The sequence below is a fragment of the Vulpes lagopus genome, chromosome 2 (assembly GCF_018345385.1).
Source record: "Vulpes lagopus strain Blue_001 chromosome 2, ASM1834538v1, whole genome shotgun sequence".
Taxonomy (NCBI): domain Eukaryota; kingdom Metazoa; phylum Chordata; class Mammalia; order Carnivora; family Canidae; genus Vulpes; species Vulpes lagopus.
The window spans coordinates 54,337,294-54,362,865 of record NC_054825.1 but is presented as its reverse complement, the minus strand read 5'-3'; the positions used below and the strand labels follow the sequence as shown (position 1 = coordinate 54,362,865).

The window sequence follows — 25,572 nt, the reverse complement described above, 5'->3', positions numbered from 1 at the left end:
TATATCTGTTGAAATGACCATAAGATTTTTATTCTTTATTAATGTATCACACTGGCTGATATGTGCATGTGGAATCATCCTTGCATCCCTGGTGTGTTGTGTATGATCCTTTTAAATGTATTCTTGAATTCAGCCCACTAATATTTTGTTGAGGATTTTTGTACTATGTTTATCAAGCATACTGGCCTATAATTTTCTTTTCTTGTGGCATCCTTGTCTGGTTTTGGTATCAGTGTAATTTTGGCTTTATAAATGAGTTTAGAAGAACTCCCTCTTTTTCTATTTTTTGAGTGGCTTTTTTTCCCCCCAGTGATATATGAATCTGAAAACCTTTGGGTTACATGTTCTCCATTCCCCCATTCACCCTGACATTCCCTCTCTATCTATAGGTGTCCTTGGTGCTATCAGCTCTCCAGGCTGGGAACAAGGGGACTCAGGCATGTATCACAGCCGCCACTGCTGTGTCTGGGATTATTGCCGACCTGGACACCACCATCATGTTTGCAACCGCGGGGACCCTGAATGCAGAGAATAACGAGACCTTTGCAGACCACAGGTATGGGAGTGGAGGTCATCCTGGGGGCTTCTGGATGAGGAGAGATTCAGGCTGGCCTTATGGGACTTTGGAGTCTACCCAGGAGCCAGAAATGTGGTTAACCATTTTGATTTCAATAAGATGCTCAAGGGGAGAAAGTGAACCACATAATCAAAACAAGCCCCTTTGCCAACTGTAAACACATAGTTATGTTCCAGCTTTGTGCCTTTGGCAGCCTGAATCCAGCCTGCTCTGGCAGAGGACAGCTTTTTGATCTTCTACTTTCCAAGCTAGAGAGATGTGGCTCTCATTTGCTCCCAGCCCCTGTGGGAGTGGGAGTGGCCAGTACAGGCCCATTTAGCTTTGACATAAATGGAGAGTGGGGTTCTGAGCCTGCTGGCTCTCCAGGCCCTGCTCCTGGAGGCTGGTGCTGGAGAGCCCTCCCCATAGCCTTGCCGTGTGTCTGGTACCTTTCTTTATCTCTCTTCAGTCCCAGGGCTGGGCTACGGAGGAGATTGCTAATGCTGTCACCCATTCTAGGATGCGGACCCACAGGCCCTCACAGCTGCCCATAACTGTGAAGTATTTGGGGGGAACCACAGGAAAGGAGTTGACGTCTCACTGAGTTCTGCAGGGTTGGGAGGAGAGGGCCAGAATGATGGGCCTGAATCTTTCACTGAAGTTTTATTGTTAATTAACTATGTGGGTATGGGGCTGACTTTCCTTGCCTCTTCCCACTTTCCTACACAGACAGTGAGCACGCTGATAAGGAAGGGGAAATCTGTCCTCTCTGTTCTTCAAAGCCCTTTAACAAAAAATCCCATAGGAAGGATTTCTTTGCTTCCTAACTACCAGTAGACAAGCTCTGCCCTTTGTCTCCCTCCCTGCCTTCTCAGGGAGAACATCCTGAAGACAGCCAAAGCCTTGGTGGAAGATACGAAGCTGCTGGTGTCAGGGGCTGCATCCACACCAGACAAGCTGGCCCAGGCGGCCCAGTCATCAGCAGCCACCATCACCCAGCTCGCTGAGGTGGTCAAGCTGGGGGCTGCTAGCCTGGGCTCTGACGACCCTGAGACACAGGTATGGGTGGGCCTAGGGACACAGATCACCCTCACATTCCTGTAGACAGACACTGTGCTGCAGCAGGCCTCAGAAGAGGCCAAAGGCATAAGAGAAACCCCAGAAATAAACAGTAGGTGCGGGTGTGGCCTGGGGTCTGGAGTCTGGTAGGAAACAGTTATCCGGGCAGGACAGTGGTACAGACTGTGGTGGCAGCCATGGCAGTAGAAATGACTGGTGGACAATTAAGCACAGTGAGTGAGCATTTAGGTATAAGGGAGAGGGAGAGGGCCAGGGTGATTCTACATCCCAAGCAAAGTCAGTGAGTAGATAGTGGCTCCCTGGCGGGAGAATGGGCCTGGCCAGGAAGATGAAGGTGAGCTCAGCATGGGGCAGTGCCAGAGAGCCATTCAGATAGAACTAGAGAGGGGACATAAGCCTGCACAGGCATGGGGATACGGATGCAGGGGTAGTGGCCATACAGACAGTGACTGCAGCCACAGAAGAGGAGGAGTATGGGTTGAGAGGAAAAGGATGTTCAAGGCAGAACTGAGGAAGCCACCATTTAAAACCATAGTAAAGAGAAAGAGGTGCCTCAGGAGATTGAGAAGCAGCAGCAGCTGGTAGGAGGAAAGCCAGGAGTCCTGATATTAAGAGAGGGGAGAGAAACAGCTACTTGTCAAGAAACTGAAAGTCTGAGAGCTGGCCACTGGCCACGCTAGCAAGCGTTCTTCATGTGGAGTGGCCAGATGAGGGTAAAGGAAGGAAGCCAGCGTGTGTAGACACCCTTTGAGAAGTCTGGCTCTGAAGGGGAAGGGAGAGACGAGCTGGGGGTAGGGTAGGGTAGGGCTCTGTGCTCCTGTAACCTGGCTTTGGGTTTAGCGGTTTCACCAATGTTACCTTCCCACTCTTTCATCCTCGGCCTGGACCACCAGCTCCTCAGGGACAGCACCCACAGGTTACTGATCTTTGAACGCTAAGCATCCAGTGCAGCTCCAGCACCTAGTGGATGCTCAACAAGTATGTGTCAGCTCCTTTTGAACATAGAGCCAGCCAGGGCCCCCGGTAATAGGCTCTACTCATTCCCAGGGTCAGAACTGAAAAGGTCTGCTCTGTCTATCCTAGCACCATCAGATGGCAAAACCTGTTGTCACTGCTTAAACCACACTCAGTTAACTTGTCCATTTGGCCCATGTGGACAAAACTGGGCAGGAAGCCGCCTACCATCTGGTGCCCAGGTTGACGACAGCTATTGTTATAGTTAACACAAGGCCACCAGGTTGGCTCCCATGTGGCCATGACCCTTCCCTGCCCAGCGTCCTCCAGTGGAGTAGAGCTCCATGAGGAAATGTTCCACATGTGGCCGTTCTACTCCTGCTATATTTCTCCCTGATAACATCCAGGCTCAGATTGGCTGCCCCCTGGAATTCGAAGCATTCACAGAAATCCCTCCCTGCCCACAATATTGTTCTTACCCCCATGGAGAAAGGCAAAGCTTGAAAATGCTCAGTGAGATTGGAATCCATATTCTGGGAGCCTAGCTCCACTTTAGGAAGAGTGAGCAGGCTGGGGGAGGATTTAAATCTTTGAACACGAAGAAATGTTTCAAATTATTTAGAGTCTTGACTCCCAGATGCTCTGTTATGTCCTAGAGCCCCAGCTTCTAATGAGACCTCTAGTGGAAAATATCCCCTCGCAAAAATGTACCTACTCTCCAGTCACATCCTAGTGACCAGGGACAGGACCGTGCACGCTGGGTGTTGGCAGTAGCCTGGGCTTGCCATCCCTTGCCCTCCACTTGCTGTACCTCCCTGCTGCTGTGATGGCCAGAATCGGGCAATGTGAAGTGCACACCCATCAGCCCTTCCTCACGAGCCCCATCATGTCCTGACCTGCCCTGTGGGTTCAGAGGTTGCCAGAGGATCCATGTGCCCTGGGCGTGAGACGGCCCGGGACAGAGCTGGAGAAGGTGGGAGGGCCAGAGGCACAGCGTCACTCTGCTGCTCAGATGTCTGGGACATAGGAGTTTCTTTTTTTTTTTTTTTTTTTAATTAACTTTTATTGGTGTTCAATTTACCAACATACAGAAAAACACCCAGTGCTCATCCCGTCAAGTGTCCACCTCAGTGCCCGTCACCCATTCCCCTCCAACACCCGCCCTCCTCCCCTTCCACCACCCCTAGTTCATTTCCCCGAGTTAGGAGTCTTTATGTTCTGTCTCCCTTCCTGATATTTCCCAACATTTCTTTTCCCTTCCTTTATATTCCCTTTCACTATTATTCATATTCCCCAAATGAATGAGAACATACACTGTTTGTCCTTCTCTGATTGACTTATTTCACTCAGCATAATACCCTCCAGTTCCATCCACGTTGAAGCAAATGGTGGGTATTTGTCGTTTCTAATTGCTGAGTAATATTCCATTGTATACATAAACCACATCTTCTTTATCCATTCATCTTTCGATGGACACCGAGGCTCCTTCCACAGTTTAGCTATTGTGGGACATAGGAGTTTCTAATGTGGTTTCATGTACATTATGTAGTCACCCTCACAGCAGTGTGGTGAGATAGGGTTGGTGCTACTAATGCCATTTGTACATGAGGAGCCTGAGTCCTAGAGCATAAGCTAGTATGAAGGTTAAAATCATGACCCTTGGGCTCATGCTGACTAGAGTCTGAATCTCAGCCCCGCTGCTCCCAGGCCCTGGGAATGGGCAGAAGCATCGTAGCTCCCACCTGGCAGGGCAGTGGTGAGGATAAAGCAAAGTCACGGGAGGCATGCATGGCTCGGGACTGAAACACTGCCCTCAGTAAGAGGAAATTGTTGCTGCTCCAGAAGTAGGGGTTCAGAAGACTTAAACGTGTAAGGGGTATGTCATGTCATGTCATTCCTAAGTATGACTAGTGCTTCAGACCCCAGGTCCTGCACACTGTAAGGATGGCCTGTGGCCTCTGCTCAATTACTGGAGTGTAGCTACCATATTATCTCTATTGTCATTAGGGTGTGCACTTGTCCAGTCATTCTGTGACTTATCGTGAGTGCCTGTGACATGCCAGGCCCTGTCCTGAGTACAAAACACAACAGACAGAAATCCAGGCTGGCCCTCCTAGAGCTTACACCCACATTGGGGGAGAAGATAGTAATTCCACATACTAATAAGTCCTATCCATAAAACAAGACTCGCTGCTGGAATTTCAGGCGGGGGGTGGTCAGGAAAGGTCTCTGAGCACCTGCATTTGTGAGCAGAGACCTGAATGATGAGAAGAGCTGGGTTCCAGGCAGAGAGAGGAGCAAACGCAGAGGTCCTGAAGTAGCGATGAGTGGGATTTTCACTGGACACAGACAAGACCCATCTGCCCATCTCATGTGGAGTGAGTCAGAATCCTACAAGCCAGAGCTGGAGGTGCAGGCGGGCTGCCACAGAGGCTCTGCAGGCCAGGGTATGAGGCTAGCATTTGCTTCTTCATGTTTTTGGTTACCAGCTCAGGGTATAGGTGAGCGGTGCCGGCTCCCAGATGTCTGCTTAGCTGCCTACATCCTTTCTTAGGCGGCTTGTCATCAGAGCTGCCAGCTGGAGCTGTTTGAGCATGCTGAGTATACGTGGGGTCTGTATTCTGGCTCAGTGTCAGTCCTACTTGAGGAGTCTCCTGCATCAGCATCTTCAGGGGTGGCTTCTGGAGAATCTTCCTTGCTGCAGGCTTGAGACCTGCAGAGATAGAGACCTTGCCTCCCAGATGCCCCCACCTGACCCTCGGGCCATATGCTCTCCAGGAGGCCAGTAGGTGACTGCTGGGGCTGCTCACCTGGACTCTCTGCTTTCTTTCAGGTGGTATTGATCAATGCCATCAAAGATGTAGCCAAGGCCCTTTCGGATCTGATTGGCGCTACCAAAGGAGCTGCCAGCAAGCCTGCTGATGACCCCTCCATGTACCAGCTCAAGGGGGCGGCCAAGGTAGAGTGGGGCCCCAAGTCAGGGGCAGGTGTGGAAGGGGGAGTGCATAGTGAGAGAAGCATATACAAGAATAACAGAAGCATATGCATCTGAGCTCCTTCCTTACTTAGCAATAGTTTTGCTCATGGAATCAGATCCAGAACAAAAAGGATGGAGCAGACCTCAGTGTGCTTCTCATTTTCTCTCTGCCTCTCCTTCCTATGCAGGTGATGGTGACCAATGTCACCTCCCTCCTCAAGACCGTAAAGGCAGTGGAGGACGAGGCCACCCGAGGTACACGGGCACTTGAGGCTACAATCGAGTACATGAAACAGGAGCTCACGGTAAGGAGCCAGCAGTCACCTCCCTCAGGCCCCCTGTGCAAGAGCTGACACCCAAAACAGATTGCTCTAAGATTCATAGCATCAAGCTCCAGTTTTACCTGGAGCACCTGAGCTAGGGAGGCCCACTCACCTACCTGCTGGTAGCTTTGTATAATTGAGGCCCCAGGCATAACTCACCGCATCAGGGTTTGGCTATGATTGATGTGTAATTAAGAAATTAATTAAAATGTGTCACTTAGGACTATTTAGGTTTAATGCCACCAAAATCAGAGCATGAAACAAAAGATTTCATTACAGAAGATGCCTGGGAAAGAGAAAGTGACTATTTGCTCTCACCTTGAGCTTAAATGGTGTGCATACCACGTGGAGCCACTCACGGCACCTCTTGATTCCCTTTGCTGTCAGGAACAGCTCACACTGCTGCACCCATCCAGATTCTGGAGTTGGAGGTTCCCTATTAGAAAAACCTGGATGCCTTTGCCTGAGACACTTCCCTTTCAAATTCAGCATTCTTCTGTTGGTGATCCTTGTGATCTCAGAGAGATCAACCATACGTTCTTTCCTGCCTTGTTCCATGGTTATAGAGTGAGGGTGTCCTGGTGTTCCTGAGATATGGATACTATCCCTGTTCTTTTGATCCCATAATGGTTATGGATTGACTTATCCTAATCCCTAGAAATAGAAGTATGCTGAAAATGAGTGGTTTCAAATGGAGTTTTTTTTCCAATAGGAGGTCTAATCACAGATTCAGTTTCTCTTTTGGGGTGGGGAGTGGAAGTCCTGCCTCGCTGCCAGTTATTATTCTGCATCTTTAGAGGGTCACCTATGAAGGCCAAAAGCCCATGTGGATCAGCCACAGAAACCAGCGATTCTGTTCGGTTTTGGTGTTGGGGCCTTAGGTTCTCTTGTCCTATTTTGAACGAACCCCGTCTTGGTCGGTGTTATATTGGGTTCTCACACAAAAAAGGAACTAAAAATTGCAGGTGGTGTCCTTAAGCCCTGCCGCCTGACGCTTACCCACCTGCGTTGGCTCAATGGTTCCTATCAAAAGTCAGAGCCCACATTCTGGTAGGCATGGGTGGGGCTCATGGTGGCAGTGGAGGAATTTGAAATTCAGAGCTCTCCTGGGAAGTTACACATGGTCAACCTAAATAGACCAATGTGGTCTGGCATTGACACAGGTTATGCATTATTTCCACTGACATAGGAAGTTTCTGAAGGAGCATGGGCCACGTGGGCCATATTAGTGTGAAGGGCCCTGTACAGGTCGCGCTCATTCCAGGTTAGCATTCAGGCGTGGCCCTGGGCAGCTTGATTGGAGCTGCCCATTTTTAGGGGGGTGGTAATGTTTGACGCTCCTTAACACATGACCGGGATAGGGACACTGGCTGGATTCTTTCCTTTGCCTCAGGAAAAACTAGCTGGCTGAAAGGTGGTTGCCTAGGGCTAAAAACAGAGTGGCCCCAACCAGTTTAGGAGTCCTCCTTGCAGGGGACAGCCTCACAGTGAACATACAGCCCTGGCACCAGTCACTCATATTAGAGAGACAAGACAGATGGGCTTGAAGCAGAAATGGCTGCCTTGACTCACGGGTGGAATTTTAAAGTGGGATATTCACTTACCATGGTTAATTTATTTCAGCTTCTCTAAAGGGGTGTGTGTGTGTGTGTGTGTGTGTGTGTGTGGTTTTAAATAATTCACAGTGTCACTGTGGCGCGCTTGACACGAACGCCTCTGCACAATTATGCAGTTATATTTGTAAGACAGGCTAAGAATAGAAGAAACCAAATGCTCCATTTCCCCCCAACCCCACACCTTCTTAAAGAGGAAGAAAGAGGTGAGTCCACAGGGATGCATCCAGGTCCATCCAGCGCAGGAACCAGCCTCAGAACTGCAGAGTTTCTTGGACCTGCTAAAGCACCAGCGGGGAGGGGCAAGAACTGGGAAGCCACCCCACCACCTTCCCCAGGATGGTTTAAAATGCTGAGTGTCTGTCTGCAGATGAACGGGTTAGTGCTGTAGACATGTCTCCCTCCCCCTCCCCGGATTGTTAACCATGAACGCTGAGTACAGGTGTACAAAGCTTCTCCGTGCTAGAATATTGAAAGCAAGAATAATATTACTCAAATTAAATTTCTAATTTCCTGCCTTTTGATGGTTTCTTCCTGTTACTGGCTCAGTTTTCAGACCGTGAGCAGCAGCCCAGTCGGAGAAGATAAATTATTTTTGTCCTTCCTTTTTTTGTTGTTTGTTTTTGTTTGTTTGTTTGTTTTTCACCTGTTGTATTTTGAACTTTCAGGTGTTCCAGTCCAAAGAAGTACCTGAAAAGACCTCTTCACCTGAAGAATCCATAAGGATGACAAAAGGCATCACCATGGCGACAGCCAAAGCCGTGGCCGCTGGGAACTCATGCAGGCAGGAGGATGTGATTGCCACCGCCAACCTGAGCCGGAAAGCCGTGTCAGATATGTTGACAGCTTGTAAGGTAAAGGCCTTGGAGTTGTTTCGGATGGAGAGAGAAGGCAATGTTGTGCCTGAGTATTTGGTTTGGTGTGGAGGAAGGGAGAGGCCGGCCACATGGAGAAGGGAGCAGCTCGGTACCCTAACTCTGTAATGAAACACATGCTGGAGGGGTACACACACCAGCCCATGGGAAATGACTCTCTAGAGTAGTTTCGTGTTTCAGAGGGGGGGATGGCCTTGGCTTGGCCTGCTGACTAACTCTTCTACTTTCCCTCTTCCTAAGTAGGCAGGATGCCTCCTCAGGGAGGGTGTAGGGGAGCCACTCTGACAGAGGCAAGGAGGGACTGTAGCATTCTGTGCCTGGCCCTCTGAACAAAAATTGCTTCCCACTCTAGCCTGTCTCCAGTCCTGCCTCCATGGGTCTGCATTCTGTGCTGGGAGACATGCTGCTATAACTGGGTGAGAAAGTGAGTTGGGAGAACAAAACAGAGTGTTAGGAAACTGCCTTTTTCCTATCTGTGCCAGACATTTTGCAGAAACCCCTCTGATCCTTGGCTAAGCAAGCAGGGTGGCTGCCTCAGCTGAGCCCAACCTTTGTGAAGGAGCGGGAAGGACCTGAGTTGTTATTTCCTTGTCTGTTAAGAAAGTGAGCCAAAAGAGGGCCCCCCCATTGAGCACCCCAAACCAGACCTTCATCCTTCTAGGGACATCTGTGTCCCAGGGACCCCGGCTTCCACTCAGTGATGGTTTGATAACTCCCTACCATGGTGAACAAGTGGAGAGGAGTCACAGAAGTTGAAAAAGCAGCTCTTGCAGCTTTGGGGTCTGAGGAGACAGGGCCATTTTTGTGGCAAAATCGCTTGGGTGGGAGAGCAGGGCAAGGTCCAACTGATGGCTTCTTGGGTTCCTCAGAGCAGGTGGGATGCAATAGAGGTACCTGGATTGCGGGAGGGCAAGGCAGCCAGCCTGAAGGAATGAGCATGCGAGGGCTGGGCAGGGGAGACAGCACCACATTTACTGGCCTCCTGGGTGTGATGGAGGCCAGAGCATGGGGGGTGTGCGGGGAGGGGAAGAGGGTGATAAGGTGGTAAGGATACTTTCATGGGGCCCGTGTGTGCCACAGGGCCAGGGAGTTTAGACTCTCCTGGGGCCACAAGTACTTGCAATTATGGTGTGCTTCATGGAATCTGCCCTGTCAGAAGTGACAACTCCCAGAGGGGTTACAGCCTCACCCAGAGAATAGTACTTACCTAGCAGGATGGGGCCTGCATGCCACCTATGGTGTTCCATAGGGCACCTCACAGTTGTGGAAGGGCTGTCATGCATATTCGGTCATTTGATCCTGGATGCGAAGGACAAAGGGAATTATCCCAACTTGATGGATGATGAAGCAGCCCTGGAGAGATTAAGTGGCATGACCATGGTCACACAGCTGTTTACTCTCAGAATTAGAACTGAAACCGGGTCCTCTGATTTCACGGCTACTCTGTTCCTGTTGCCCATGGCCTCCCAGCTATTAATGGTTAGGGCCACTGAGGGTGATGAGTGACCAGTGCTTTGTCTCCTTGTTACAGACAAGAAATGAAAAGGGGAAATTAAACAGATTAAGGTGGCAGTGGAAGGCAGCTTAGATTTTCAAGTCTCTTAATAATGCACATACCCTTGTGTTTAGGGGAAGAGGACAAGGATCCAGGTACAGGCCCAATTTGCCCTGCCTCTGCTCCTCCCTGTTGTCCTGCCCCCAGATCAGACCATCCTGACTTTACAGGGTAAAATAACAGTCAGAATTTTACACCTCAAAGCCAGACTTTGATGACAAGAGTTTGCACTGAGCACTGAGACTCCTGTTAGGATAGGACTTATATAACAGACTTATTGACTTTTGCATTTCCTTTGGTCCTGTCTCTTTTGCAGAAAGAAAATGAAGCAGCTTGCCAGAAAAGGCGTGCAATAAGGAATATATAGAAAATCAGGGACAAAAAAAAAAAAAAGAAAATCAGGGACACCGAGTGGTAGACCAGGAAGAAACCCTTATATCCAGGCAGAGGGCCAAGTTGCCATATTGGAGCACTGCCTTTGGGGCTGAGCAGGGTGGCAAAAATGCAAGTGCAGTAAGTTACATCCTGGCCCATTTTATCAGAAGGAAAGGATTACACTAATTATTCAGGTGGAGACAAGGGATTCCCTACACCCTAAGTTAGTTCTCCTGTGTTTCTTGTCTTACTTGCATGTGTATATGTCTACTTTAGATACATGACAACCAACTATTACAACTAATGTCATATGGCCGTTTCTATGTTGCTGTGAGTCGTTATAAGTGACTCTTTCATGACCACAAATACTTTGTTAATGAATACAATCTTACCCTATTATCAGATATTACCCTATAATCTGCACTTTTTATCTGTACTTTAAACTCTACTGCCATGAACATCTTTGGGCATACCTGTACTTTCTTTGCTTTGGATGATTTCCTCATGCAGGACTCCCAGGAGTACAATTAGTCAGATGTTATGACATTTTGATTCTTACCAGATGGCTATCCTGAAGAGTTCTGCAAAGTTAGAGCCACCGGCAGTGGACAAAAGTGCCTACCCTCAGTCCCCACATGACTCTAAATGGGGGTTGTACACGCTGCCTATTAGAGGTAACTTTTGGTAGCATTATAGCCTGCATCTTCCCCCAGATGTGGGTTCCATCCTCACCTTTAGAGACAAAAGGGAGCAAGGACAAGTAAAAAAAAAAAAAAAAAAGTGGTAGTGATAGGCATGGCCCATTAGTCCTCAGATGGGCAAAACTGAGCTCAGAAATGATAGATGCTGGCCACTCAGATCGTCCCCACTCATTCTGGGGTGTGTTGGGGGAGCAGGTGAGGGGAGAGCCCTCAGGTGTTCCTACCAGTACTCCCCAGTCCTAGACAGTGTGGCTTGTGTAGAACAAACATGAAGGCTAGCCACTCTTCCCCTCCACTTTGCCTTTTTATCCTAATATGTGATTCATATGTGTCTTGATTTGGGATTTATTTGTAGTTTTCTCTTTTATGTGTTCTGAGAAGCCCCACGTTCTTTCCAGAGTAAGGCCGTAGAAGGAAGAAAGGCTGGGTAGTGTTGCCAGATTGAGCAAATAAAAAATAGAGTTTCTCAAACTTACATTAAAAATTTTTTATTGTTTATTCAAAATTCAGTTGTAACTGGGTTAACTATACTTAATCTGGTAACCCCATGAATGGGTGTGCCATCGGATATATCAGAAGTGAATGAAACCAACAGGTCATAAGTGCAAAAAATAAATAAATAAAGCACAGATGGCTGTACTAACCATATGTCCTTGTTTGCTTATCTCACCGTGTATAATGTGAGATGAGTTCTTTATGGCACCTCTGAGGGTAGTGGGGAGCTTACGGTCTGAAGTTTCCCAGGAGCCACAGGACCCTGGCTGGGAAACACTGTGAGTACACCGTGGTCAGGTCACAGAGTGAGGATCTGAGTGTGATCAGCCTGTGAACACAGAGGGGCTTCAGGACGCCTCATGCTACTGGAGAAAGGCAGGCAGACCCTGGGAGAGTACATCTGCTGTAAGCACCTCATCCATGAATTTTTCCTGGGCTTTTTAGTGCATGTGGAGTTTCTTACATTTCAGTGAAAGAGGGCAGGGAGAAAGGAAGGAAAGAAGAACCTGATTCATGTGCTTTTGTCTGGCTCCAGGGCAAGACCCAAAACATTGTCAGAGAACCTACTGTGTAGACAGGTGGGAGGTAGCAAAAGAAAGTGGAGGAGGGCCACCTTCTCTATCCAGGGAATCAGCAAACGTTTCTCAGGGAGGTCATGGAGGGCAAGGCAGAAGGTATTTCAGAATGGAGGTCTCCTACCTGTGGGTGCAGGGCTTCTCTGCACTCCTGGGCAGGTAACTGCTCCCACCCCTTGGTCCGCTCACCAACTGGCTTTTCCTGTTTTAAGATATCAACATTCCTTTCTCTCTGCAGCAAGCCTCTTTCCACCCTGATGTCAGCGAGGAGGTGCGCACCAGAGCTTTGCGGTACGGGACGGAGTGCACCCTTGGCTACCTAGACCTTCTCGAGCACGTCTTGGTGGTGAGGAGAGGGGTGTGGGCCGGGCCAGGGCTGGGGAAGAGCTAAGTCAGATACAGACCATCCTTTCATCAGGAAAATACCTCGGAGAGCACTGTGCAGGCTCCACTTGTGAGTCTGGGGCTGGATTGAGCTGAAATGTGTCCAATATCGCACTGCTCCAGCATGCTGATGTCAAAGGGTCTAAAAGAAGTTGTTAGCATCCAGGAGAGCCGAGTCTCTCTTTGCACCAGAGAGGCAAGAATAGCATGCAAGAGGGTGGTATAGACAAAGCCCCCTCTGAAATAATGTTGAGAGGTCCTGTTAGAAAGAGCCCAGTCCTTCAAGGACAGGGAAGCCTCCAGAAAGAGCCACACCAGGCTCCATGACAAGGAAAAACATCACCAGTGCTCCAAGTGACCTACCAGCCTCTTGGGATATCCCCTTGTCCTTGAGTGAATACTGTGGATCACGCTGAGAATGCTTCCCTCCCTCCGATGACTTTCCTCCAGCCTGGAATATCCACATGGAGCTGGAAAAGGGGGCTGATAGGGAAGATGCCAGTGCGGGGGTTCAGTGATCATGGCTAGGAAGACTGTCCGCCTGGGAGCCTCAGGCTTGCACTGACAGTCCCAGCTCATAGAGTGGCTTGGCTTCCTGCAGCCTGAAGGGCCAAACCATACACAGTTGAGAAATATATTTGCTGTATGTCTCTGTCACTTCCTGGGAACTACATTCAGAACCATGGGAGATCTAGGGCAGTCCCCAAGAGAATTTGTCCAGGAATGAGACAACCCCAGAAGAGAATTGATGGTGTCCCACATTCCATCACTGTTTGCTCCTTCCCAAACCTTAAAAAGAAAAAAAAAAAAATCAACAGGCCACAGAGAACTGTAAGTCTTTCATTTGTGGAGCACTGAAAATTTTCATTTTGTCCTTGCACTACCATGAGGCTAGCAGAGCAAAGGAACGATCCAGAGAAGTTTGGCCCCTTGGTTGAGGTCACCCAGCCACCAGGACAAATCCGGGACCAAGTCACAATTCTTATTATGTCCAGCCATGTGCTTGTTCTAGCATGTCACTGCCACCTTAAAATTAAATTACCTTTTAAGAGAAGGAAAAATAAAGACAAAAACAGAAGGAGGCAAACTATAAGAGATTCTTAACTATAGAAAACAAACTGAGGGTTGCTGGAGGGAGGGGCTTGGGGGGTTAGAGTAACCAGGTGATGGGCATTAAGGAGGGCACGTGATAGAATGAGCGCTGGGTGTTCTATGCAACTAATGAATCACTAAATTCTACGTCTGAAACTAACATTACACTTTATGTTAATTAAATAGAATTTAAATTAAAAATTTTTAATTAAATTACCTTATGATATTAAGCATTTTAGGTCTCTTAAGGGAGCAATACTTTTATTCTTCACCCACGTTAAGTGTGGTCCATGTGAAAGTGTACCTTCTGTGAGAAGGGGCAGGCTGGCATTCCTAACATTGAGTTCGAAAGCCTGAACCCTTGCAAACAGACAGCAGCGTATTGCATGAGGGCCAGGGAAAGAACATCTTGGCCAGTCAGCGTTCACTGGCACGAGCCACTCTAGCCAAACCCACTTTCTGTGTTAGAACATAGTTAAAGTGGTCAGTCTATGAGCATGCTTAGCAGGAAATTCAGGGTCAGGAGAATGAAGCCAGCAAGGCTTCCAACAGGTGTTTTTTCTTTCTTGGTGGGACAATAGTCTTAGTCACATAGAACCTTGTTCTAGATGAAAATTAGAAAGTTATGGCAGAAACAGTGGCAGGCTTAGGTTTAGAAGCTCTGAGTTCAGATCCCAGCTTGGCCACATAAATAGCCCTCAGGTTGTCACATTCCACCTCAGCTCTTGATGAGCCCTGTAAGAGGAGTGTCACCACGGAGGGGTTTACCTCCAGCTGTGCACCTGACAAATCCACAAACCTGAATAAAAAGAGGCAACAGCCTTTAAGGGTGTTCATTGGAGGGCAGGTCTCCCATTTCACTCTCCAGCAACAAGACACCTTCTGTCTGGGAGAGGAGTTTGCCCTCATGAGGATGAGCAGGGGCCAGTGCGAGGAGTTAACCCCAGTGGGGAGGAAAAGCAGAGCCCCCTTGGGTCCTCTCCCTGACCTCAGGACAACTTTGGACCCTTTTCCAGTATCTGGGAACCAGGTGCTGCATCACCAAGGCACCTCCTCTCCCTCTGACCTCTCCTCTCCATGCCCACCTTGTTTGGGTGAGCAAAAGAAGACAGGGCCTCCAGGGGGTGGGAGGATGGTGGACCTCTTTGTCCAAGAAGAGGCCAAGAGATCTGGCACCTCCGTAAACATTAGGGAAGGTGTAGGAGCCATTCCCACCCAGTTCACACATTCGGAGACCCCAGCTTTATGGCCACTTGATTACTATGTCAGGCTTCAGCCCTAATGATAATCATAAGGTTATTCTGGAACAGAAGGAAGGACACCTGCTCCATGGGAAGCCCCCACATCATGTGTGATTGGTGAGGCTTAACTGTAGGGGCCAGAGGCTGGCAAGACAGGGGAGCAAACACCTCCTCCTTTTTCTGGGCCTGGCAAGAACAATTACACTTTATAGCTGATGTGCTTCTCTGGCTGCTCATATTAGTTGATTGATTTTCTGTTATGAATTCTCCCTTGTGTTTATTAGGGAAACAGGACTCTTAAGCCTATGTGTTGCAGACTCAGATGGTTACGTTAAAAGCCTACCATCTGAGTTTCTTTTCATCTTTCTAAACAGTCATATCATTTTGACCCATAATCCTGGTAGAAAGAGAAATGCCCTGTTTCCCCATAGCTGTTTTGAGGTACATGGTGTAAAAGTAGCTAGTGTGCAAATGGAACCGTTAATAGAAAGGAAAGCTGAATGGCATTGGAAATTATGTTAAAACATGCAGAATTTATCTCCTCTTTTCCAAGGATATTTTTGCCTCTTGATGACATGTGTTGATGGTTCTGACTTTCAGAGAAATATGAGTGAATTAGCATCATACATTTATTTGTTCATATATTTACTTTTGTCTCTTTAGAAAGCAAGTCATACTCTTTGGAGGTTATTTTTCTCATGAAAAATAAAGCAAGAATGCAAGCCTTCCAAGGAGATTATCGTAACCATAGGAAAAATACTCGTTCATCACTGGAAATTGCAGAAGCCTCGTGACAGCATTCTTTCACCCATGCTGTGGACATTTGTGGTTTTCTTGGGCCTGCAGCTGAGAATAAGTTCATGTCTTGCATTGTTAGCCCTAATTCTTCCACCCAGACAGACTAGGAAGAAATCTGGGCTAACATGAGGCCAAGAGGAAGGAAGATTGCACAGCAGTGAGAGGCTTAGGAGCCACAAGACTGTTGAGGCCAGAGCTGGTGGAGAACCCAGCAAGAGATAGGGGAAACAGAGACACACAAACAGGGAAACTAGCGTTCATTTCAGATATTAAGATTTGCTATTTGAAGGTGATGAATAAACAAGCAGTTAAAAAACTAGAGACTTTCATATGAACAAATACATGCACAGCATCCTATTCACTCCTTCATTTCTCTGATCTTCATGGGAAGGCCATGAGTACTAGGATGGCTACAGCATCTCTGTTATGCAAAAAAAAAAAAAAAAAAAGTCAACCTAAGTCGAAACTGTAGCAGGAGATCTTAGGTTAGTCCTCTTGGATCTCTTGTAAAGGTGACCTCTTGGTTTAATTGATCAAAGAGAACTGATAAGATTCCTGAAAGCTGAAGTGAGGCTAGATCCTTGTCCAGTTTTTACCAAAAGAGAGAGAAGTTAGAAATTAAGGTTCGGAGATGGTGTCCAGCAACTTACAGAAATAAGTTCAAGTCACTTTCAGGTGATACAGGGACGTGCAGGGATCTTCAGTGAGCTGCTTTTCTTAAATTTAGGCACATAAAAATGTGGAAGAGATTACACTGCTTTAGCCTTGTTCAGTTTCAACATGTTAGAGCCAAGAATTCTTAACTTTTTTTTTTGCTGGTTTGTATATTTCAGGTTTACTTTAGAAAAGGCTTAAAAATAGAGAAAACCATATCAACATCCATGTGCCCATCATGTATAATTAATTAACTTTGTTTATGTTTGTCCTATTTGGTTTGGATCCTTATATTTTTCAAAGATTTTATTTATTCATGAGAGACAGAGAGAGAGAGAGGGGGGCGGGGTGCAGAGACACAGGCAGAGGGAGAAGCAGCTTCCATGCACCGGGAGCCCGATGCGGGACCCAATCCCAGGACTCCAGGACCACGCCCTGGGCAGAAGGCAGGTGCTAAACCGCTGAGCCACCCAGGGATCCCCTGGATCCTTGTTTTTTTAAGAATATATATACACATATATTTTTAAATTTTGTGTCATTTATCACTCCCATTCTGCTTTTTTTCTCTATCTAGGTGCAAGTAACTCTCATGATTTTAGCATCCTTAGACCCTTTGGAGCTGAATGTCCATTTCCTACCTCCCATTACCATCATTAAAGAAACAGCAGCACAAGCACACAAAATGTTCCTTAAACTATTAAGAGGGTCCCAATGCCCAGTTGGATCCTTTGGGAATTGAGAGACCAAATCAAGAACCCCTGCTTGGGTGATCTTTTCCTTTGGAGAATCCAGTTAGTGATCTATAAATAACAGGATCCAATTTAGGCAGAGCCCTGACCTGCTACCCAAGGAGCTTTCTGAAGCTTTAGATGTGGCCATTCAAGCAGTGTTGGCCTCCTGTATTTGCCGTTTGCTAGTTTGTCCTGGAGGATTTTGCAGGGCAAGAGTCAGCGTCATTGCTTCTGCAGCATTCAGTTCAGTATTGCATCTAAACCACAATGTGAGATCTTTGACAGGCTTAAAATTACCCTCGCTTCCACTAGCAGAACTTTAATTTGGTTCTGTCTCTTGTCTGCTATTAGGAATCATGTTGACTTAATGGCAGAATAAAAATAGAACTCCTTTCCACCTGCTATATTTGAATCCGATACTTTACTATAGGGCTTGTCCCTTTCTCAGAGCTGGAGTATATGCAGGAGCGGTTCCCTCTGTCTCTCCATCCTGCTCTTCTTTTAAAGACAGAAGTCTTTAATCACTCCCATTTTGACGATATAAGTGAATTTACCCACCACACCCCTAGCTTTTTCTAGCCTTATTGAAGCCTAACAAACATACAATAAACAGATAGAGTGTACAGTTTGAATACTGATCTCTGAATACATCTGTGACAGCATCACCACAATCAAAATAACAAATGTGTGCATTACTCCTCAGGATTTCTAGGCAACTGCTGATCTTTTTGTTACTACAGATTTGTTTGCATTTTTCTAGACTTTTATACAAATGGAGTATGTAGCATGTACTCCTTTTTGTCTGGCTTTTACTCAGCATCAACATTTTTCAGTCCCATCCAGGTTATTATGTGTATCAATAATTTGTCCTGTTTTATTGCTAAGTAGAATTCCATCAAATGGATGTGCCATACTTATTTATCTCTGTACCTGATGATGGACATTTAGGGTGTTTCCAGATTTTAATTATTACAATTACAGCTGCCAAGATCATTCTCTGTACAACTCTTTGAGCCTATATGTATTCATTTCTCTTGGATGAGTACCTAGATGTAGGATATTTATAAAATAGGGTATGCATTTTTAATGTTGTTTAGGAAATTTTTAAAGAGTCATTATACTATTTTACATTTCCTCCAGAGTATATTAGAGTTCTAATTGCTCCACACCCTTGTCAACTCTTGAAATGATCTTTTTAATTTTAGTCATTCTAGTGGGTAAATAGTGGTATCTTGCTGTGGTTTTTAGTATATGTGCTGCCAAAGTAAGCATTGTGATTTTAATTTACAATGTCAAGTATCTTTTTTTTTTTTTTTTTTTTTTAAGATTTTGTTCATCCATTCATGAAAGACACACATACAGAGAGAGGCAGAGACACAAGCAGAGGGAGAAGCAGGCTCCATGCAGGGAGCCTGATGTGGAACCTGATCCCGGGTCTCCAGGATCATACCCCAGGCCGAAGGCAGGCGCTAAACTGCTGAGCCACCCGGACTGCCCTCGAGTATCTTTTTTTATACACCTCTTTACCTTCTGTATGTCTGTTTTGATTAAGTGCCTGTTCAGATCTTTTGCCTGTTTTTTATTGGATTTGTCTTACTATGGAACTTTTAAATTTTTTTATATTTTCTAGATGCAAATTGTTAGATTTTTTTTTTTTTTTGAGAGGTTGAGAGAGAAAGCGTGAGCAAAGTAGAAGAGAGAGGGAGAGAGAGGATCTCAAGCAGGATCCACATGGGTGCTTGATCCCACAACCTGAAATCAGGATATGAGCCAAAATCAAGAGTCAGATACAACCAACTGAGCTACCCAGATGCCTCTAGGTTTTTGGTTTGGTTCTTTTTAGTAGTTTCTCTTAAGGTGTGCTTTACCTTTTCATTTTCATAACAGTGTCTGAGGAGGGAGGCAAATGTATGTTAGAAAACAGTGCGGCAGAGAGTTGAGGAAACAAAAAAGAGCAGATAAGACTTGGAAAAATAGAAAAGGAAAGCTAAAATATGTCCCTTTTTTTTAAGATTTTATTTATTTATTCATGAGACATAGAGAGAGAGAGGCAGAGACACAGGCAGAAGGAGATGCAGGCTCCTTGCAGGGAGCCCACCGTGGGACTCAATTCCAGGACTCCAGGATCACGCCCTGGGCTGAAGGCAGGCGCTAAACCACCGAGCCACCGAGGGACCCCCTTAAAATATGTCTTATATCTCAATTAAATATACAACATGAATTGAATGTTTCTGTTGTATAGGTTATCAAATTATTTTTAGGGTTATATCCCAGTATAAGGGAAGGAAAAATAATTTTCTCTCTCTACCTTTCTGAGTTCTTGCCTGTGTGGTAAGATTAACACAAGAAAAACAAATTTATTAACTTGTGCACCTCGTAGATACATGGCAGATATCCAGGGGAAAAGAGTAACTGCATAGGTGACCTAGGCCACCAGCTTAAATACCATCTTTAGCTCAAAAAAAGAAAGTTTGTAATTGGTTGGGGGGAGATCACTGATGGGAGGTTACCAGGAAAAGCTCAGTAAAGTAAGGTAAGGTGGTTATGTATATTTAAACTGATTCTCTTGTGATAAAGGGAGAGGGAGACACCCTTAACAAATGAAGATTTGCTTTATAAATGTAAATTTCCCTTTCAAAAGTGTAACCTATACTCTGTTTTCAGAGCTTCTCCTGTATCTGCTCCTTCTCAAAAAATTAGCTCAAAATAATCCTTAAAAGAAGTAGATTTTGGAGTGGTACAGTCTGCTATCCCCTTCACCAGCTTCCTGTTGTCTATCATTTGCATGCCAGATTGATTCTCTTTTTAACAGATTTATGAACTATAATTGGCATATGACAGAATTTGTCCACTTAAGGCTTTCAATTAATTGGTTTTTACTGTATTTACAGTGTGATACACTTATCATAATATAATAGAACATTTCATCACCCCAAAAAGACCTCTCATACCCTTAAGCAGTCACTCATTGCCCTCATCCCCACTCCAAGTCCTACACAAACACTAATCTCTTTTCTGCCTCTGTAGATTTGCCTATTCTAGACTTTTCATATAAATAGAATCACACAGTATGGGATCTTTTGTGCCTGGTTCTTAAACTTAGAATGTTTTTAAAGTTCTAAAGCATAAACTTCCAAATTCATGGTTTTTGAAATTTTTAAGTGTAATTTATATGTTTTATCTTCTGAGAATCCTTACCAAATCTAAGATCACTAAGATTATTTTCCTGTTTTCTTCTATATAGTTTTAACTTTTATATTTGCTTATATTCCATTTCTAATTAATTTATGCATATGGTGTGGGTTAAGAGTCAAGGTTCATGCTATTACATATTATTCCAATTATTGCTATACCCAATTATTCCATCACCATTCATTGAAAAAAATTATTGTGTCCCCATTGAAATAAAAATGTTTTAGCATCTTTAATGAAAATCAGTTGACCATTGATCTATGTATCATTGTATACCAATATCATATCGTGATTCTCACTACAATTTTATATGAGTCTTAAAATCAATTAGTTTAAAACTTCAACAGCTTTCAGTAGTCTTAGATATTCTGTGTGCTTTGTATTTCATTTACATTTTAGGATAATCTTGTCAATATCTAAAAAAACTTGGAGTTTTGACTGGGATTGTGAGGGAGATTTGAGGATAATTGATATCTGAAGAGTGTTCTAATCCATGAACATGGTATATATCTCCATTTACTTAGGTCTTTAATAATCTCAACAGTATTTATAGTTTTTAGCACTCAGGTCTTACACATCTATTGTCACATTAAACACTAGGTATTTTTTTTAAGATTTTATTTATTTATTCATGAGACACACAGAGAATGATTGAGAAAGAGAAGAGAGGCAGTGGGAGAAGCAGGCTTCATGCAGGGAGCCCGACATGGGACTTGATCCTGGGTCTCCAGGACCATGCCCTGGGCTGAAACCGCTGAGCCATCTAGGCTGCCCAACACTAGGTATTTCATAATTTTTTATGCTATTATAAATGATACTGCCTTTTTCAAATTCCCAATTTTTTATTATATATAAAAATATAATTGCTTGTATATTGACTTTATAGCCTGTAACCTTGCTATACTCACTTATTAGTTCTAGAAACTTTTTTTTTTTTAACAGATGCCTCAGAATTTTCTACATGGACATTCATGTTATTTATGAATAGACTATTTTACTTCTTTTCTGTGTGTCATGTATTTTTTTTCTTGCCTTACTGCACTGTCCAGGAATTTTAGTATAATATTGACAGGAGTGTGAGACCAAATATCCTTACCATATTCTTGATCTTCAGGGGAGAACATTCAGTCCATCATTTACTATGAGTCTCCCCATCATACCTTTAACACTTGACTTATTTTTGTTGTATTGACCTCTATGGATAAACCAATTAACCAATGAACAAGGCCTATGGACCACTTAGCTCTTCAAACCCTGAGCCAATAACTATAATTCACTTGGTGGCCTTACAACATGTATTGTTACAGAAAAAAACTAGTACAAGCCTTTTACACTTAAGTAGTGCCAAATGCCACTATTTAAGTTTAGAGTGGTTCACAACTCATATATAGGTTCACAACTATATATGAAAATCACATGGGGGACTTCTAAAATCCTGATGCCCAGGCTATACATCAGTCCCAATTCTGTCAATAGCCCTGATGAGATTATATATTAAATTACATATTAATTTATATGATCTTAGCACCACTCTGTAACAAAAGGACTGTTACTATACCTATTTAATAGGCAATTTACTTAAACTGAGGCTTAGTGAGAAGATAAGTAACCTGTACCTCTCCATGGTTCTAGTGTTGTTTTGGAAGTGTTCCATGAAGCAATCATTTTAGAACTTGTCCCAACAGTATGTTGTCTTGTTTTAATTCATCCATTCATTTGTTTGCTTATTCACATGTTTATACTGAGTTCTTTTTTTATTCCTAAAGATTTTAGCTTTATGTAATCTCTACACCTAACTTGAGGCTTGAACCCACAACCCCGAGATCAAGAGTCTTATACTCCACTGACCGAGCCAGCCAGACACCCCTATACTGAGTTCTTAATATCTGCATAGTGATACATATAAGTCCAAGGGTGAGAACAATAAGAGCAGAGCAGCTAAATTCATAGAACAATTGAAAATATAAAAAAAGTGTAAAAGATCACAAGAGGAAGGAGGATGGGGATAGATGCATGTAAAGTGGTGCTCAAAAATCTATGACTAATCAGTTTGAGCATTTAATATAATGTCTTCTATGCCCTGGTGTGCCTGGGGCTGGTCTAAGTATAATCCATTAACTACCCCAACCCCAGATTTTTTTTTTTTTTTTTTTTTTTTTTTTGCCAAGCTTCTCTTAGAGTCTTCTTTTAGCTCTGGGGTCCAAAAGACCTCTTTTCCAGACTCCTAAGAAAAGAGTATGCTGCCTGGCCCAAGTGAAAAATGTATGGGACACCAAAAAGGGAATTAACATTGGATGAATGCCTGTTGTGTTGCAGGCATTGCGCAGGATGCTTCTCATGTGTTACTCCATTTGATCTTTATGCCAGTCCTGAGGAATAGGCATTATCCCAGTTTTACAGATGAGAAATAGGTTCTGAGGGGTTCAGTAATCTGCCTAGTGTCTTAAACAGAGAGCAAATGAAGCCAGGTGTGATCACAGGTTTGTCCAGCTTCAAAGCCTATGCTTTGTCCCTGGGTCAGAGGCCTCAAAATTGTCCATAGAGACACAGCACTTGTGCTTTCTTCCTGAATGGTCTCACATTCCTAAATCTGAAGATTACCACTGTGAAGCATAGGAAAGAGATGGAGAAAAAGAATGTTGGAAGAAGAATTTCAAAATTAAGGAGCAAGATGATTTAAGTCAGAATGTAAATTCATTTCTTAGTTCCATTCTTGAGTGATTTGAGAAGAAATCCACACAGGATAGCCAACATCTTTTTTAATACCATAAAAATAACCAAAAAGCAAAAAAAGAATTTTAAAAACCTTTGAACTAGTTTGAAAGAAGCAAAATCCTCAAGACCTCCCCCGAGGAGAGCTTGTAGTCAAAACTGTGAAGATGGATTATTCCTTCAGGAACAGCCCTCTTGATCAGTTGGTTGCTCTCTTGGGGACTATGTCTCTAAGACCCTACCAGAGTCACATACTCCTGGTCCTACTGTTATGTTGTCACAAGTACCAGCTGACCTGTAACTTCAGACTTTCACGTTCGCTCAGAATGTTCTTACACTGTGGGTAGTTTTTGTGTGCAGGTGTTTGCTTTATGTATACATGAAAGTAGAAATAAAAGATGAGTAAGGATCTCATCTCACTTATGATCTTAGGGGAAACATGTCAGAAGGAACCTTAAAGAAACTCCTGGATCCCAGCTTTTCATTTGTCATGTGAGGCAACTGAAGGCCAGTGAATCTTATGTGATTTCCCCCAAGTTTCTGAAGTCACTTGGTGACGACAGAGTTGCAGCTTAACACCAGGATGGCCAACTCTTCATCTACCAGGAAGAGTGTGTTTTCTGTCAAAACGGCTACCATCTCTCTCATGTATTTGTCTTCATCCATAGATCCTTCAGAAGCCAAGCCCAGAACTCAAGCACCAACTGGCTGCTTTCTCCAAGCGCGTTGCTGGCGCCGTGACTGAACTGATCCAGGCCGCAGAAGCCATGAAAGGTAGGCCGCATTCTCTTGTGTCCAGACAGCACTAGCACAGTGAACTGAGCAGAGAAACTGCAGGGCCAACCCAGGCCTTTTCTTGGCAAATGCAATCAGAAGGAATACAGTGAGGTACTATTTTTTTTTTTTAAGCAAATGGGAATAGAGTTAGATTTTCAAAGTTATACCCTCCCTAAGCAAAGCTTTTTGTCCAGTCTTTGTTAAGTACTTAAATGATAGAATCCTTCTAGAATTGCTCACTTCTCTAAAGAGTCTTGCTATTTATTTTTATCTGCATTTTCATTCCTCAGAATATTTATCCTTGTTCAAATGACACACTTCATGTTTAGGAAACGATGTTCTCTGGGTACATTGATTAAACACCCCTTCACAGTAACATTAAAAGCAGTCCCCTCAACAGAGAAAGGTGTTCTCACCAATTTCCCTTCCTTTGAGCTGAGGTAAATGGCTATTCTCTTTGAGTCCTGAGAGAAGAGAATGGCAAATCTGTGTGGTCCGCATAGTCTCAAGTCTTTTGAAAATGGTTTCTTGCATTCATGAGCTTTAAGTTAGAAATCAGAATAAGGCTCAAGCTGGCCTTGGACCATGAGATCTGGATTTTTGAAACTATCACTGATGACTGCTCCTGTGGTAGAGCTGTATCTACAGCTGACTTAGAAAAATAGGAGCTGACAGGAGCTCCCCTGTACCCAGCTGATCTCTGTGAGAGCTAGAGAAGACCCCTTAGGACCATGCAGCAAGTAGGCTTATGGAGCTTCCCTACATGTCAATCCAGATAGTGTTGTTTTAATGAAGCCAGTGCCCTGCAGTCACAGCTACCAAGAATGACCCTCTTTGGACTGATTTTAGGAACAGAGTGGGTGGATCCAGAAGACCCAACCGTCATTGCAGAAACAGAATTACTGGGGGCCGCAGCATCCATTGAGGCTGCTGCTAAGAAGTTAGAGCAACTGAAGCCAAGAGCAAAACCAAAAGTGAGTGTCCATGTGTGGCTGCTTGTCTTATGTCACTAGGTCTTCCTGTGGATGGCTGTGAAATGGAGCTCTGTGTGCCACAGGAAGCTTATCTCCTCTGTAGTTAGACTAGCAAGCTACAAACCTGCTCTACTGGCCTAGCACTTTTTTACAGGGTATAGAAAAAAACCCACGTGTGGATCCTTCAGGTTAACCACCAGAAAAATACCTTTGGGTATCCAGAGGAAGAACCCAGGCATTTACAATCTGAGTTTAGTTTCATTATATATAATAAAGCAGGTGCTGGATGCTTACTTTGGAAAATTCCTGTCACTGAACGTGGTATCATCGCCCTCCAATTTTCTGGTTTCCATAATGTAATGCAAATTGCAATGCTGGGTCTCTCCTTCTCTTAAAATCATTGGAGGACAATGTGTACCTCAATTGTGGACCCCGTGACATGCTGGAGGCTGTGGTGGGCTGTATGTTTCCTTCATCTGTGTTTGTCATCTAGATAAATGTTTGAAACTTAAGATCATGAGTAGATACTAAGATTAACAGCCATTTAAAGAAATATTTTAAGATTGGGCAGTAGAGAGGACAATTATTACATAAAAGGACAGTGAGCTAGTGCTGTCCAGGGGCAAAGCCCAACCTGTTAGGACACTCTTTCCTGTCACTCCACCCTCTGTGGCTGTCTTCAGTCAGAAGATGGTGGGACTAGAGGAGGCCTCTTTTTCTTTCTATTCAAGCAAGTCACTGCAGGTACCTAAAACCTCACTTCCCTTCCAAGGACCCACATATATTTGGAAGTAAAATCTGGGTTTTTCACTTCAAAAAAGTTGGATCAGATTAGGTATACCTAAAATTCTACCTATTTTATAAGACCAAAGGATGGAGCACTAGAATACACCACACCACTCAAAAGCAGTGCCTGGGTTCACGTAGTATGTAAAATA

The 25,572-nt window shown here is 44.6% G+C and overlaps 1 protein-coding gene across 6 annotated transcripts in view; it reads left to right on the top strand.

The window, feature by feature from the left end:
- TLN2 (talin 2) overlaps positions 1–25,572 on the top strand; it is a 418,441-nt gene that overhangs the window by 373,804 nt on the left and 19,065 nt on the right. For all 6 annotated transcript variants that reach the window (XM_041740721.1, XM_041740682.1, XM_041740692.1 and 3 more), the window contains 8 exons: positions 390–556; positions 1,432–1,615; positions 5,424–5,549; positions 5,756–5,872; positions 8,172–8,357; positions 12,318–12,425; positions 23,552–23,657; positions 24,510–24,634. In XM_041740721.1, coding sequence (XP_041596655.1) covers positions 390–556; positions 1,432–1,615; positions 5,424–5,549; positions 5,756–5,872; positions 8,172–8,357; positions 12,318–12,425; positions 23,552–23,657; positions 24,510–24,634 — 1,119 coding nt within the window. The remainder of the gene's footprint in view (positions 1–389; positions 557–1,431; positions 1,616–5,423; positions 5,550–5,755; positions 5,873–8,171; positions 8,358–12,317; positions 12,426–23,551; positions 23,658–24,509; positions 24,635–25,572) is intronic.